General features: G+C 37.1%; 1 protein-coding gene across 1 annotated transcript; it reads right to left on the bottom strand.

Annotated features, from left to right (window-relative positions):
* Positions 1–1336: 1336 nt before the first annotated feature.
* uncx (UNC homeobox) lies at positions 1337–5342 on the bottom strand. Its single transcript, XM_062990372.1, has 3 exons — positions 5084–5342; positions 4131–4306; positions 1337–2544 (listed from the first exon to the last, which is right to left on the bottom strand). Exons 1-3 carry the CDS (start codon positions 5340–5342, stop codon positions 1591–1593), a joined length of 1389 nt encoding a protein of 462 aa, XP_062846442.1. The 3' UTR covers positions 1337–1590.
* Between the last annotated feature and the right edge of the window lie 12736 nt (positions 5343–18078).

The following is an 18078-nucleotide window of genomic DNA, read 5'->3' as shown; positions in this document are numbered from 1 at the left end:
TGATTGATGCTCAGTAATTTCTTAATCAGAAACACACAGGAGAAATGAATTATTCAAGTCATTGTTTAAGCCTCACACTGGTGTGAACATTAAATGATTATTGTTATTGATTCCCTGTCTTGGCACTGAGACCCATGTGGTGGGGATCTTTTGTGTGCATAAAATTCTGAGTTTATATCTGGCCCAGTGTTGTCTGGAGGCTATGCCTGGCTCGTACTCCATATGCTAAGTTCCTGATCCAGAGCTGACATCAGTGGCCTGGTGAAATGTATGTAAATATTTTGAAAGGGACACGGGCTCTGAAATTCATTTGTGCCGCCTCAGATGCAGCACTGCCCCTCAGATTATTTTCAATTTATTTGCAAATCAAGATGAGGCGAGAGCACGAAAAGGCTCGAGTAAATGTAAGAAAACAATAAAATGCGCCTGGATTACCAGAGAATCAGAGAGAAAAAAGAAGGGGGGCACATTGGAATTCTAGGTATACGATCATGTATTATTAATGCTATATTTTACCAGTTATAGCCCATGTGTAATTTAAAGCGATCGGATCGTGCTGAATTATTTTATGCCTTGTTTTTTTTAAGCTCGGTTCAGATCTGGTCACCATTGCTATAATGTTGTCCAGGCGCAGATGTCTGTGAGCCCCCGCAGCGTCCCCGGGGAGCGCCAGCGCTATTAGAACAAATGTGTTCTGCTATTGTAAATAGGCACGTTTGCTGCGCCCGTCCTATTACAGGCGACGCATGATCAATAGGCTGATAACACTGGGACATCAATATAAGCGACAGAACAATGAGGGATATCATCGAACATCTATCTTAATATAGCCAGCTACAAGGGCCCGGACAAAGTGGGGAAGCTCATGAAAATTCCGCCCCACGAATTCCCATCTCCTGTGCAATATGCGCACACACACTCCCAGCTGCCGGGGCTATTATTTTCCTATTTCAATTTGACACCCCAGCCTTTCATGCTAATTCTATTATTCTTGGAAGTTTATGTGATTTCATATCACTGGAAATCGGTAATGTGTTATAACCCTTCGGGCTAAAATAAACTGAATCCCTGCAGTAGCCACCGGGAAAATAATTACTTTCATATCAAAACTCTGCAGGAGTCGAACGGGTCTTTTCGCCTCTGGCTCATAACCTCATTTCAGCAGGGCTTATAGATGAATAAATTTGTTAATGCAATACACACATAAAAACACAACATTATGCCTTTTAAAAAGAAGGCCTTCTGTAGCAACAATATAAAGGCGTTTTATGGTCGTTATTGTATACAATCGATTTATTTATGAAAAACTTACATATATAAATATTTAATACTTCTTTTTACAACGTTTGAGGTTTTGTTTTGTCTTTTTACAGTTTCTTACAGGGAGCTGCTGCTGTTCTGCTATTTTTCCAATAAACATTTATTTAGCCCACCACACACAAACACAAAGTGTTCACACATATTTCCCCTAATCAGAACATAAACATGTCAGTGTAAAAAGGAAACTATATATGTATTGATATGTCATTGTGTTTTTTTCCTCTTCGGTTAAGCTATAAGAGTGTCTGGGAATAACAGAACCCTATCTATTCATCCCATTTCAACATCAGCCGAGTCTTTTTCTGTGTCCGAGTGGGTTAAAGCTGATTCGGAGCTCTGTGGATAATCAAACATGACTAACGGCTCCTTTTTGTCGCACGGAGGAGACTTTGGGCTGGGAGGTTCTGACTCTCTGTCTTGCGGACTGATTTCACACGGTAAGTGTACTGTAAATGATTGACCCGGGTTGGAGTTTAGTGAACACCCTAATCTGGCCGATGGACTATGTTGGCCCTTAATTGCCGACGCACTTGGGTTTACACTTCCAGAAGCATCACTGTCACCTATAGAAACACCTGGGCCGTTATCCCCATCACTGCCCGAGGCTGTGCCCTTTAGAGCAGTCTGTGGCACGATGAAACCCAGTGGCTGTGTAATAGGGTAAAGCAAAAAGTGGCCCTTGCCTATTAAAGGCCGCGCAGACGCTACTGGGAAATCGACGGTAGGCTTGCGCCTTGGCCTTGAGTCCGAAAGCAGGCTTTCTACGCTGAAAGGGTTGGCTTTTTGGAGACTGGGCGATCTGGTGGGGTTCAGCTGGCGAGCGCCGTCCAACGTGTCCAGCTCGGCTGCGCTCACATCTGCGGTTGCGCTTCTTTGGTTCGGAGATTGCTCGCAGTTGGCGTGCGTTTGATAGCGGCGACCTGAGTCACAGTGCAGAAGCTGATGCTCGCTGTCTGTCACATGCGATACCCCGCTATCACTGTCCGATCCCGGTGTGTGAAACAAGTCTCCCGGTAGCAGTTTACTGTTCTGCTGGCGCAGCAGCCGCTTTTCCTGCTTGCGCTTCTTCTTTTCGAGGCGCTCTTGCTCCCGCCGCGCAATCTCATCAGCGTCCATTGGCTCACCGCTGCATGTGGTCGGGTGGGAGTTGTGCGCTGGTCGGCCTGGACCCTTTTTTGTGTTTTCTTTTTTCCTCCACTTGGCCCTGCGGTTCTGGAACCAGACCTGAAAATTATTGGGGGAGGGGGGCATTAAATATCAATTCATCTGAACAATGATCAAAATAAACAAGTTAGTGGAGTGTAAATAAACATTATATTCAATACAACTACTACTGCTAATAATAATAATAACAATAATAGATCATCATCATCATTACGGTATTATTATTGTTGTTGTTGCTGTTGTTATTATTATTGTTTTTGTTGTTTTTGTTATGATTATTATTATGATGATGATGATGATTATTATTATTATTATTATTAGCAATAACTTGGAACTGACATTGCATTACTAAATAATTTTAATTACATTTTAATAGAAAAAAAAAATACTGCTCAGTCAACAAAGCAATGGGCCTAAAAATCAATAGGGGCAAGTCGCACTTATGGAAAAAAATAGAGGAACAGTGTTTGGTTCACCTTCAGTTTATGATCCTATATGATTTATGTTGATGCTAATATAAACTAATCAATTAACACACACACAAAACTCATAAACATTTCAATTATAAACTAATGCATTAATTTTCTGTAGCACCATCAAAAACGTATTAAATGTTCATTTATTAATTCTTTGGGCAACTCGAATTTTCTATGACATAACTATAGAAAACTTTTCTGGCATATTAATTCATTTATTTTACATACAACGTACTCAATGTCAACAATGAATAAAATGTATTAATAAAACTATGATTTATATGATTTACATTAAAATAATGTAAATTTGTTTTAACTGTTGTCAGCTTTTGAATAGAGTATAAATTAGAAATAAATTAAATATAAAAAAGAAATGTATAGCACACTGAGCAATAATCTGTGGTGTAATACCATGGTTTTCTTTAAATGTAAAAAGCCAGAATATTTTAAATTAACATTTACTAACAACGATAACCTATTAAACATATCTAAATACAACCACATAATAAAAAACAAACTTTTTAATCATGCAAGCACCCAACACGGGCAGTTCAAAATGTACAACACCATCAAATAATATTGTAAAAAATATATATACTACAGTAAACTTAAGAATGAAAAGGAGATAGGCCTATACTAAAATGAATAAACGTTTGATGTGAACATAGGCCTATGCGATTTAAAATTTCGAAGGTATAAATATTGACTAAATAAAAGCAGCAAAAAAAAAAAGATAAAATTTATATCTTTTTGTGCCCATATTACTAATAACAAAATGACCGACGGTAATTTATAAAAAGGATTCAGTCGTATTTCGTATTTGATCATCATCCTTGCAGACAAAATAATGTCAGTGGTCTATTGGAGATTCTGTCATATATAGTAAAAATCAGTACACATGCAAAAACATAATATCGATTCTCTTATTTTTAACATTAATCCGTTGTGCTAACAGTCTAAATTCATCATCATATGGTAAAAAAAAAAGATAAATAATATAATAATCCTGTAATAATGATGATCTGCTTTCAAACAAATGCCATTTCACCTGCATGCTCCAATGCGCGTATTTCTACATATACATTTGAAGAATTAAAATTCTTATCTTATATGAACTATCTGACATTCAAACACAATTACAATAACTGCATATTAGAATTGAATATTTACCTGTACTCTTGATTCTATCAGGTCCAGTCTGAGAGCCAGGGCCTCTCTCATGAACACATCTGGATAATGGCTTTCATTAAAAGCCTTTTCTAATTCTTCCAGCTGCCAGCCAGTGAAATTGGTGCGAGTTCTTCTTCTTTTACAGCCTGGACTATCCTTTTCTGGATCTCCCGAATCTACGAGTGTAGAAGTGATACAATTGAATTTTTAATATGACCGTTCTGTCACAACAAATGCCAAGGCATATCTTTTCTTTTGTTTGTAGTGTTTTTCTATATTTCAGTTTGTTATGATTTGATTGATTTAAAGTAGCCCATACATGTAAAAGCAACGACAGTTACATTATTATTATTATTATTATTATTATTATTATTATTATTATTATTATTATTATGTTGTTGTTGTTGATGTTGTTGTTTTTGCTTTCTTGTAATAACAATAATGATAATAATAGGGAATTGAGATATGCCTAAGCATTGCAATGCGAGTGAAATGAAAAAAAAAAAACCTTAATTCTTACTTTGCTAATAGAATCATTACTTTTATTACAGCAAACAGCACATCAAATACAATATAAAATAATTCTTTGTTTTATCTGGCTGTCATATTCTTTCTTTAAAGAGAATAATAATAATAATAATAATCTCCAGCCAAGGTTCTGATCAGTAATACCATAGTACAATTTTGGTTCTATAAAGGAGCTTATGGTGGTTTGTCCTTTCATTAATTTGTTACCACAATGACCTGTATAATTATGTGTCATCGTAAATGTTTACATTATGTTGATTTATGTTTATGAGAAGATTTGGCTTGAATTAAATGTCTAAGAAACCTACCATAGGTTGGATCGTTCTAAATCACCTTGTGTTAAAACTGGTAAATAGACACAGTGTCATAATATTTTTATATGTTCTTAAAATATGCAGCTGTTATGTTTTGTTAGCATAGCTTACCTGTCAGTTTGTACTGCTGGTTATCTCCATTCAAAGCGCAGCCAGACGACAGCAGCGGGTTCGAGTTCACCAACGAGGCGGCGCATGAGCCGTTCAGTAATCCGTCTATGGAGAAAGGAACGGCGGCGGCGGACTGCAGCTGATGCCCGGCCAGCTCGTACACATGGTGGTGGCTGAGGTGGTACGGAAAGCTCACCATGCCGCCGATCGAGCCACCGAACTGGGCGTGAGGTGGATCCAGTATTCTGCTGTCCATCATCTCCCGGGCAAAAAGAGGAAGCGACGTGTGGAGACCCGGCGGCGCAGAGTTTAAAAGACACGCAGCGTGCGCGGCCGCCGAGGAGGGGACATGATGCGGGAGAAAAGGAGGGGGACGAGCTGCACTTTATCAACGCGGCCACCTTCCAATAATTAGGCTCGGCTCGGGGAATTTGAGACCAATGAGAAGCGCTAATCGGCGCTGACGTCAGAGGCGCGGGTAGAGAGCGCTTTCCCTATCGATTGCTAATTAAACCTGACATCCACCTCAATAAACAATATCAGAGCTGTCACAACAAGACACAGGGAGGGGGAGGCTTCGATAAGGACTAGCTCCATCACGACCACGCGGGGGGCCTTCGAACCAGAGCGATCACATTTGATACCCAGTTAAACGCTAAACAGACACTGAAATCTCACCTCGGAGGAAACCCAGTGAGCTGGATTCAGCAAGGCTTCAGTCTATGTGTCTTTATAACAGATCTCTTTCTGTCTTTGTGTGTCTGTGTCTCCGACAATAGGGCTGCGGTGCGCACCTTAACGCATAGCATGGAACCTACCTATAGCATTACTCTATATAGCTAGAGATTGATAAGAACTGCCCACTTCACTGCACTGTTGACAAATGTGACAGATCCAATGTTATGTTAGCTGTTGATACTTTGCTGTAACGACTAGAGCATGTGTGTACCCGGTCAAGAGAAGACATTTATCACAGAGCTGTCAAATACAATTCAAAACTACAACCGGTCAAATACAGAGGCGAGAACAGATTAATACAATCTGTAAACGTCGGGACTGTATCTGAAGGAAAGTGGGGTGCTAAACCTATTCTTTTTTACAGAACAAAGCCAACTAAACCTATTAATTGCACAAATACGTGATTAAAAAGACATCGTGCATTAATTAATGAGGTATTTCCCTGAATCTCGCCTTTACGCGTAATTACTGACGCCCAAGCCCAGTTTGGCCCCTGTTTTTATTTATTTGGTTGCAAAAGGTAGAGTGTTAAATATTATTCACAATGCAGTGCGTAATATTGTGGTTGTGTTTTAGTGTCCTGAATATTCACTGTCCACAATATTAGTCAGGCACATATAGCTAAATGAAACATTAATTACACCAGGGCCTAATTAAGAAGACATTCAACGCTGCCTAATGAGAGGTATTTCCCCAGATCACGCCTACATGTGTAATTAATGCACTTCAAGACTGAATCCCAGTTTGGCCCAACAGTGTTATTCATTTACTTTCATGAAGTATGGTTGGTTATAAGCATGGTCCAAAATGCAACGATCATGCTATGATATTTTAGTATATATATATATATATATATATATATATATATATATATATATATATATATATACATACTAAAATATCATAGCTATCAATATATATATATATATATATATACTAAAATATCATAGCATGATCGTTGCATTTTGGACCATAATTGTGCTATTTGGTTAATAAATATTGGCAAAATTATAGAAAATTGGCCCAATTAATAGGGTGAATTGAGGCATGAGGCATAGTGATCACTGTGATAAAGTCAGGCTTATTAATAAGGTTTTCCTATTTAAATAAACAGCAAAATGTGGCCCAAATTAGCTAAACGTAAATACTGTTTATCATACATATATACACAGCTGAAATAAAATATTAATTAGACAAGGACTTAACTAAAGGCAGTGCAAAATTGCCTAATAAAAAGGTATTTCCCCAGACCCTTTTTATTTATTTTAAGCATAATAATATCAACCGTTATATGCAATTAAATGTAAACCATGTTGCAATGCATTTACCATCGTGAATATTTATAATAATTGTCTATTAATTATAAGTGTTCTTGCGTAATGTAGTTCTGAATAGTTATGCATAAATATATTATTAAATTAACTTACTAATTACACCAGTGCATAGTAAAAAGAACATTAAAAATTGTAGATGGCGATATCTCAGATCTTGTGCTTTTAATGTAATTCAGCAGTGCCAGGCCAATGTGGTGTCCACAAAGCAGTGTGTATAGTCTTTCGCTAATGTTTAGAATTATATGGATATTTATTGTCTATTACTTAAATAATAATTATGATGAATATGATTTTTTAGTTATATATACATATAATAAATATATACATATATATACATATAATAAAATAAATAAATAAAACAATAACGATAATGATGATTTATTTAATGTTTATTAAAGTTTATACATCTAATAATTAATCATCTTAATATCACTAAGTATGGCTTGCACTAAGCTGAGGATATAGTAAATATATCTTTTGGGTCACTTAACTGTAGCTCTGTTAAATTTACTTATTTTGGTTTTATGTACATGAACGTCCTCACACATACACACACACACACACACACACACACACACACACACACATACACACACACTCACACACGCACGCACGCACGCACGCAAGTGAACCGTGCTTGTGAATACAGAATGCTAATCAATGCGGCCACTTTAAGTAGACTCAGTCTCCCCTCTCATTACAGGGAATTAATTCGACTTTATTTAGCCAATGTCTGGAGCTGTCATAATGTTAATCTGAGCTGAAATATTCGCTCCCCACTCCCTCCCTGACCCTTGGCACCCAGATTGGCGTGTTGTAATAACCCGGGTCTTTCAACACAGGCCCTGGTAATTGTTACCTTATTAGCATGCAAATTGTTTAATTAATATTATTATGAGAAAGTATATAATCCGTTCGTCTCTTGACCTCCAGCCGAAATAGTAACCCTCTGCATTTCACTGTGTACATTTTAATAAACCCTTTAAAATGTTTCCCCATTCGGCATTTCCTCCCCTTCCAGAATCAAAAAGCCCCCTAAGTAGTCAGATAGATCTTTCAATGTACTCCTTTTTGTGCCTTCAGACTTGTTTTTTATTATTATAGCCGACACAGCGATGAATAAGTCCATTTATTCCTATCGCAGTTTTTTTGAACATCAAATATTGAATAATTGCGCGTCCGGGTTCAGTGAAAAGCGACAGCCCTTGACATGCGCTCCCGGGAGACTTCGCATTTAAATCCGCTTTTCTGCGCCCAACCGACATTGTCAGATCCGAGCTTTAATTAACCCGATAATAAGACAAACACGACTAGCATTCACGTTGTTGGGCCGTCTTGGTTTCCTCTTAGTCATTTTTTTAAGTTTTTTTTATCCAGACTTTGCCAGTACAATACAAGCAGGAGTTTTAATGCTTGTGTTGATAGAGTCCATACTCACAGTTCTGACATGTAAATAACAACAATGTTTGTCTAAACCTCTGATGTGCTTTACCAGGTTCTCTAGACTTTTTAGCGTTTTTATTGGTTCATTATAGGGATGTATCCTCTCTCCAAAAGGCATGTATGTTCTGTTATTTTCTCTGAAATTACCCTTAATGAAAAGGAAAAAAGAAAACAAAACTGGAAGTAACAAAACAAAGTAAAGAACTATGTTGCTACCTGTTGAAACATTATTAATTACTACTAATTGCTGCTAACTTGAGCACTTTTGATTTTTGGGTCTCCTATTTATCACCAAAATGATTAACATTGCCTGAGCATTCTTCTGGTCTACACACTCTGGATTGTTTATGACACTTAATACATTTTAAATAAATCTATTTCAATAATTGAATATAGAACAATTATCTAAAATAATTGAAGCTGTGGAGCACAGTACAAATGATTTGAACTAAAAATAGTTGGAATTGAAGCAAAACAAGAGTCTAAATTGGGATCTTTTACATTGAAGATGTCTACTAAAGTATTTGGACAACTGACCATGAACTTGTTGAACACCCCTTTAAACATTTACATTTTCTGCATTTAGCAGACACTTTTATCCAAAGCGTCTTACAGTTGTGACAGTATACAGTCTAAGCAATTGATGCCTTGCTCAAGGGCCCAACAGTGGCAACCAGGCAACCTTCTGATTACTGGACCAGTACCTTAACCACTAGGCTACAGCTGCCCATTTTTTTTAAAAACAAATGGTATTAAAATAGAGTTACCTCTGTATTATCTTTTTTTTTTAGCTAGAACACCAGCCACTTCTCCCAAGAATTTGAAGCATGTCTGTGGAAATTTGTGCCCATTCAATCCAAATAGCATTTTTATGGTTGGGCACTGATGATGCTCAATAAAGCCTCAACTGATGTTCCAGTTCATTCAGAAGCTTTGGGGCTGTGGTCAGGGTTCTGTGCAGGCCACTGGAGTTTTGCAGGTAAATTTGTATTTATTTAATTATTTTGTTTCTTTCTTGTTTAACCCAAGCGTGGTTTTGAGGCCCCATGGTGGCATTGAGGCCCTAATCAGTGTCATGTGTTGCTCTGGCAATAAACTACATACATACAGTTGCATATTTATTCATATTTATGATAGGTTTAGGTTTTATTTAAATTTCTATTTTACTACTAGTTGTATTTCTCTTATATATCGACCTTTCATATAGGCTCTTTGAGGTCATGTGCAATTATCAAAAAAATGAACAATCACTTTCGCTTATCCACAGTCTTCAAGTTTATTAAATCTGTTCCCATGGGTTGGTGGTCAGATTTGGACACAGACCCACAAAATTACACCAGGCCTGCACAGTATTTGTGAGTATTTAAGTATGAGCTATACAATGTGTTAGCTGCATTTGGACCTGACATGCTTAGGCACCCCTCATCTCTAAATCTTTTGGCATAAAATGAGTATGTGCAGGCAGGTAGACATTGACCACATTAGCAGCAGGTGTTTAAGTGTAACACGCAAGCAAACAAACTAATCAAAAAGCCCATCCAACTCCACATCACACAAAATCAAATTCATTTTTAATTAGGCCAGCAAATTAATAGGCAGCAGTTAAGAAGTTTAATTACTCAATTAACTTAACGCACGTTAATTTTTAACTATCTAAATTAGGTTGCACATTTATTCGATTTGATGATAATTATACAATTGAATCAAAATTAATTCTGGTGAATGATTTCTTGCTATGTAAGAGATGCACTTCCAATTAAAAGCAAAGAAGTCGCTGTTTTTTAGTTGATAAATCCTTTGATTCGATTTGTAAGGGCGAGAAACTCTGCTTCCAAATTTTCTCCTGATCCTGAAAAATTCTCTCTCCACATTCTTAATCCGCACAATTAAAAGTTTCCTCCATCTAATTATCTGTAATTGTGCTGCTGTCAAAGTAGAATGGAGAAGTGAAGGCGATTGATTTGGACTTTTAATTCACTTCTTGGTTTCTGATAGAAGGGAAAGTAATTCCCTTCAAATTACCTCATTCAATCCTGACACCCTAATGCCCTTCAAAATCTTTTTACGCGCCGCATTTATATATTAAAAAAGGAATCCAAAATGAGAGCTGCCTCCTAATAATAATAACCAAACTTCCATTAGAATAATAATTTCATTTCAATTAAAACTGACTTATCACCTTTGCTAAAACGTGCTTAATATGCCGAAAATTATCAATGCTTGAAAGAGCGCAAACTGGGGAGTCTAAATGTAATCAGCAAATCAGAGGTGCTTGTCGCAGGCGCGCCTTTCGCGCACAGCCCGTTCGGAAATAGAACTAATTTACTCAACTCCCCCGGGAAATCCGCTCAACAGATTAACATTTTCAAAATATAGTAATGATATAATTTGAGAAATGGTGACGCCAATTTGCAAGAAGCCTTTGTGCGGAATCATTTGCATTTTTTTCCAGCGCCTGCGTTTTTTCCCCTGTTAATTACAGCTCTGCTGATGAAGGGTGTGCAGTTTGACTCATCGCTTATTATTCAACTTCAATCTGGTAATGAAAAACAACGGGCATGGAAATAGCCAAATCTACACCAAATTATGGTAAATTCCGAGAGTATAGAAGTGTACGAACATCTGCTAATAAGCAATGCTGAGAGAAAGCACTGTCTCCTGAAAATGTACAAGCGCACGTACTGATGGATGTACTGAATTGTGTTAAAGTTGTCAGGTCGTAAGTGAGCGTCATGAAGTACACGGTAGTCTTGAGAATTCAGTCTCTGAATCAGTTTTGCAACATATTTGAGTTTCTTTTTTTAGCATATTTAAGTTATTTTAATAGTAATAGATTGTAAAAATGTAGAAAGTTGTATAGCGCTATTTAAGTACCATGGCCTCCTAATAACTTCTGAGTGATAATGATTGTGTTAAACTAATGACTTTGTGGGCTTATACATATTTTTAAAATATATATAGTTTGGCATCACCCTATCAAAGACACATGAAACAGTGGATTGGGAAGAAAACCCAAACTGAAAGGACATTTGTCCAGATACAGTCCACTTTCAAGCAGGCTTTACATTACCATGGTCCCTGCTCCAAATCATGCAACCTAAACGTGACTGAAGCAGAAACAGGAGCTTCGTATAGTCCAGGAACCTTAAGTATGTCTCGCTTGATGTGGACCATGCTTTACCAGCTTCTAATTTATGTTAAACCTGTTCTTTTTGGTGCATTGTTTTATATACTTTTTAATAGGTGCAGTCAAACTAGTGCTATATAGACACAGAAATGTCACAAGCCATAGTTGACCATAATCAGTGCCGAACAATGAGAAATTGACATTATAAAACATTACAGAATTACACACAGCCAAATTAACAATCCAAATTTGTTTGTATATTTTTGACCAGCTCATTTGCAAAAAGTCACTTATAAAAGAAAGTTTCTTATATAGAAAAAACTAAAGATAGATGTTCTCTTCAGTTTTATTATTATAATTAGCATGTTTAAGATTATACAACTGTTTTAATATTTGACTGTAAAAATTTGTAAGGATGTGAATTATCTGCTTTATTTACCTAAAATTTACCATTGCATTTTACAATGGCTTTGGGGATATTGTTAAATAAAAGTTCTGTAAATAATGATAACACTACTAGAGTTTTGTACTTGGTCCATCTAGCAAAGTCTCTTATGGAATTTGTTTGGTGCTTTTTTAGAGTGATGGTTGAAATATTTCTTATCTTCCTAAGAAAATGCCATCCATGTCCAAATGTCCAATTGTGTCAAATAGCCAACCTTTAAGACATCAGTTTACATTATTGGCCTGGGATTATTGTAAAATCCTTTTAAGCAATTTTTTTGTACTCTGTTGAACCTTTTAAACCTCTATTTCCCTTAATATTTATAAAACACAGTAACACAATACTTTACATTTTACAAAATGTGAAGGAAAGTAGTAAATAAAATGTTACAAAGTACATTAGCCATATTAGTTTAAGGAAATTGAAATCATTAGTTTAATTGGCATTATATAGGAACAGTGCTTTATGACAGTTATATGTTTGGAAAGAATAATTCTAAGAGTATGGAAATCCTTCATTTAGCTTGCTTTTTAAATATGTGAAGATGCAGAAAGAACATATTAGTATTTAACAACAGTGTTATGATTAAAACATAATTTATTATTATTTTACTGTATAAAAATGTGATGGTATATATACTAATTAAGTACTTAAGTATACTATTGGGACACTATTTACAATGACAAATATACACCACTTTAAATAAATCTGTGGATGCATGCTCAATAATCCAGGTACACAAATCCACAAAGTTGAATCAGTTCATCTGGACACAAGTTTGTTGTAGAGATACGTTTCGTCACTCAATCCGAATGACTTCTTCAGTCAGACTGAAGAAGTCATTCGGATTGAGTGACGAAACGTATCCCTACAACAAACTTGTGTCCAGATGAACTGATTCAACTTTGTGGACACTTTAAATAAACCTGTTTTACTGTTTTGTTAAATGTATATTTATTTGTAAGTGGTACATATTACACAAGGGTGGTGCATTAAGACAGTTATGTATTATTCGTTTAAAGTGATCTCTATAATTTTAGTCTACTCATGATAATGGAGGCCACATTTAATCAGATTTTTGTTTCACTGTACTGCACCTTATAACTTTTAATCGTTAATAAATCCCTCAGCATTTCACAACATGTATGCATGTTAATGAAAGTGTTATGAAGGACCAGTGAACATGCCCTTTAAGGTGTTAACATTCACGTTCACGGTTTATATGCCATAGAATCTAACAGTAGATGAAAACTTGAACATATGTGTGTAGACAGTTGGGTCTACCTGTCTAACAGCCAAGTGCTCCAGTGATTATAGGTTTCATATGGCCTCTCAGATAGGCCTGTCATCACTCGTGCTCTTTGAAAAGACACCACAGTTCTATGGCTTATACACCAAGTGAAGAATATCAAATATACAGCTAAACAGGGATCAGAAACGGTTAAAAGTGGCTATTGTTAAGAGTTGGCTGTCCGTTAATCTCTTCTTCGGTCGGCTTGGAAAAGAGAGAGCTTTAACCATTACTGCCTGACCATCTGCTACTGCACACATTTCAACACCCATGAGATCTGCGTAGATCCACCTCGTAAACGGGGAAAGATGTTTTAATTAAAAGAAATCAGGTTAACTTAGTGCTAATTAACAAGCTATCTTCCTTAATGAATTTTACGTGCTGGTCTGTCTTTGTCAAGTAAATTACGATGTCTTTCACTCTCGTGTACAGACTCTTATTCAGAGAGAAGCAGTGAAGGCCTAAATGTTTTCTGTACCTGAAAACAATTCATTATTAGAATGTCACCCAACTTCATTACTAATTAAAAGATTCGTCGTCTGCGCATGCGCCGTGCTTCTAAAAAGTGATCAAAGGTTGGCCGTTAATTCTCACGTTACAAAGCACTTTGGTATTAAATTGAATGTATGGGCGCCATCATGTGGCGATTTATATGGTTTATAGCTGTTCTATTGAATAGAGGAAAATCAAGTAACCACTTCTGTTTATTTATTATATAATTACATATTTATAATATTTATATTTACACACACTATCATATTATGAACGAAAACTACGTATGTATGTATGTATGTATGTACACTGATCAGCCATAACATTAAAACTACCTCCTTGTTTCTAAACTCACTGACAATTTTATTGGCTTCATATATATATATATATATACTGTATATATACAGTATACAGTATGAATGAAAACACATTTTAATATTAGAAATATATTAAAATGCTAAGTAAATTATTGGCAACCAAAGTAATTAATTTGACTTACAAACATGGTAAGTGCAAGGTTAATACGCTGGGTTTAATGTTCATGTATGCAATTTTTTTGTTTGTTTGTTCTTGTGTTTTTTTCGGCTGCTCCCATTTTTTAAGCAGGATGCCATTTCTAGTGCAGCCCTCCTTATTTTTATCTGGGCTTGGGACCAGCACTGAGCGCATTGCATTGACTAGGCTGTTCGGCCATCCACCCACTTAAGACCGGCTGATTGGGGTTCGAATCTCAGCGGCGGTGGGCTAGCATATTTTACCACTGCGCCACCTTTGCATTTCATTGGTTTTCTGGTCAGGGTTGCAGTGGGTTTTGTTCCACCAGGAAACACTGGGTGCATAGGAATACCCTGGACAGAGCTCTCATTAATTGCAGGACTGTAGTCATATACAACCCCCAAACAATATAATGAATTTATTAATCAATAAATGTATAAAAGAACCGAAAGTAACAAAATTATGTGCATACCTAACAGACTCACAATATTTTGAATCAGCGTGGGACGACTTAAATATCTGCCAAACGTTTTAACTGAAATTTAACATCACCACTGGAGGAGAGCAAAGACCACAGCTACCAGTTTTGTGTATTCTTAACATTTATCTCTATACCCATCCCTAAAGCAAAAGATATTCCACACTTATGAGCTTATGTGGATTTGCAGAGGTGTGCCTTTAGTTGAATCACAGCATACATATGATTTAGCGGCAAACCCCAGTAGTTTAGAAGGTGTAAAATGAATGTATATTTGTTTTGCACAAAACCCAAGCATGTTACAATATTAAAAAGGTGAGAAACTTGACGCTGGTCACCATTGGGAAGCCCAGCCAAAGGAAAAGTGAAAATCGGTGATGAGTGGTCTCTAAACAAGTGGTCTCTAAACAAGTAAAAAAAAAAAGCTTCAGTACCTGTTTGCCACACAGTGTTGTTAGGTGAGGTATAGACATATTGGCACAAATCCACAGCAAATTTGTAGGTGTAAATGTTTGTTACTGCTGTTGTGTGTGAGGGGGGAGTCGTGGGATTGACAAGGGTATAACGGGGGATATGAAATTATTACAATCATTTTCCTATTCAAGCAGTGTGAGCAAAGTAAAGGAATCCCAATGATGAAGCAGGTGTTCTCTGAGAGGTGCCATCTGGCAGCAGAATTAGGAGCTTATGAGCCAGGTGCTCATGCAGAAGAGAGGAATCAGAGATGAACTCTAATATGATCTCTCCCCCCACGGCCTCCAGCAACATGACTCTGCACTCATACCCACTAAAATCTACTCTCTCTCTTTCTCTCTCTCTCTCTTTCTCTCTCTCATTTTGTGTCTGTGTGTAATTGAATTTACAAATCATAATTATGTCATTTATTAATTCATCCTAATCCTTACGGGGATCACAATGAGTTTTGCATCACCTGAAAACGGGTGCCATGCAGGAATACCCCTTTTAGTGCCAAGTAGCTCTCTTACTGTACATCTAGGGCAATATAAAGCAGTCAATCTACCTTCTGCATATTTTTGGGAAGGTGAAAGGAAACCAAAGCACCTGGAGAACACCACACATTACTAACAGACAGTGACTGAGGGCAAGGTTTAAACCTAGGTTTTCAAGATCTTGTTGCTGTGTGGTACTCGCACTACCTGTGAAATAATGAGATAATAGTTTCTTCTACAGATGGAGGAGAAACATGTTGTGTTGTCAAACTCCTGCAAATATACAGCAGCATTCACAAAGAACAAACAGAAAAGGGATCTGATTTGTGATCAAATTGTTTCATCTATACGCTTTGTAGATACTAGCCAGTAAAGTACACTGTTCCATCATGGCATTTGCTTTTATTTTCTGCTTGGCATGGCAAGCAAACGCCCACAGGCAATGATGATGCCTCCGATGTAAACACAGGCCAATAAGTGATCAGCGATTCGGGTGACAAGAAGCTAAAGATAGCTGCCGGTTTAAACATAGGGTTAGATAACCATATGCAAACAATGACATTCTAGATCACTGTGTTTCCAACTTTGTGGCAGCAGCTTTGGAATGCCTCTTAGCACAAAGCAAGGTCCATAAAAAAGATGTTTGCTGTGCTAGGTGTGGAAGAACTAATGGAATGTACATAGGTCTGACTTCAGTCCAATCCCACATCTTTAGAATGAATAAAAAGCCGACTTACAATAGATCATATTGTCCGACAATTTATGCTTTACCTCATTAAAACTATTGTGGCTGAATTTCCAGGTATGTTATGTTTCAAAATCTAATAGAAAACCTTCCCCAGAAGATTGGAGGCAGCTATAGAATCAACAAAAAACCCAATTTCATGACAATGTCCATGGTTTTAAATACAATTTGAAATACCAAATACCTTTGAGAGTTCGAATCCCAGCTCTGCCATGCAGCCACAGTTGGGCCCTTGAGCAAGGCCCTTAACCCTCTCAGCTCCAGGGGCACCATACAATGGCTGACCCTGCGCTCTGACACCAGCTATCCAGTTGGGATATGCGAAGAAGGAATTTTGTTGTACTGTATGTCTATGTATACGTATATATGACAAATAAAGGCATTTTTTAAACATTTGGTTATATATTGCTGTATTTACATGAGCACACAGAGATGTATTTATGTGTGGTGTTAGAAAGCAGTCTTGTCGCAAAAGTGACAACAAATACAATAAAGGAAAAAATAACCAAGCAGACCTGGTATCTATTTTGGGATATGTGACAAACGTATTGACATTAACATGGGGAAAGATTCAGGTACTGTCCAGTGCTGAAACAGTATGTCTTTTATTTAATGCTCCTAAACTGCTTCACTCTGGGTTGAATCCGGTGCCATCCTGAAACGCTGGGCACAATTCAGGAATACACCAAGGATAGTTGAATACACCAAGGGGCAATGTATAGCAGCCAATCTCTAATCTGCATGTCTTGGTGGACTTGTTGCTTTAGTGGTACAAATTAAAGAAGCTGGGAGCCAGTGATAGCTCAGTGGTTAAGGTACTGGACTAGTAAACAGAAGGTTGCCGGTTCAAGCCCCGCTACCACCAAGTTGCCACTGTTGGGTCCCTGAGCAAGGCCCTTAACCCTCAATTGCTCATCGTGTTCTGCTCATTGTGTAAGTCGCTTTGGATAAAAGCGTCTGCTAAATGCTGAAAATGTAAATGTAAAGAAGATACACAGTTTGCAGTGGCGTTTGTTTCGTTCATTGATTCACATGTAAGTAATACACATTCAATTTATTTTACAATAACTGCTTTAACCTGCTTAGGGTCGCGGCAGGTCCAGTTCTCCAAAGAAACACTGGGCGGTGGCAAGGTAGAAATACCCTGGATAGGGCGCCTGTCCATTCCAGGGCTTTGGCCTGACATAGACAATCATCAATCAATCAGACACGCTGCTGAGATTCGAACCAAGATATCAGAAGTGGTGGGCTAACATATAGACAGCAAAATATAATACACATCCTCATGATAGAGGTAAAGTGTAATAAGCTGTTTGTCTACACGCCATGCATTACATAACTTGGTGGAAGAATGGAAATGATTAGATGTACAACATTACTAGCTCTGCCAAAATTAAATGATGAAATAAAAAAGAAATACACGCAACTACAAAACTACTTCAAATGTCTCACAAACG

The sequence above is a fragment of the Trichomycterus rosablanca genome, chromosome 2 (assembly GCF_030014385.1).
Source record: "Trichomycterus rosablanca isolate fTriRos1 chromosome 2, fTriRos1.hap1, whole genome shotgun sequence".
Lineage (NCBI taxonomy): Eukaryota > Metazoa > Chordata > Actinopteri > Siluriformes > Trichomycteridae > Trichomycterus > Trichomycterus rosablanca.
Note: the sequence above shows the minus strand (reverse complement) of the source record. Positions and strands in the feature narration are given on the sequence as shown.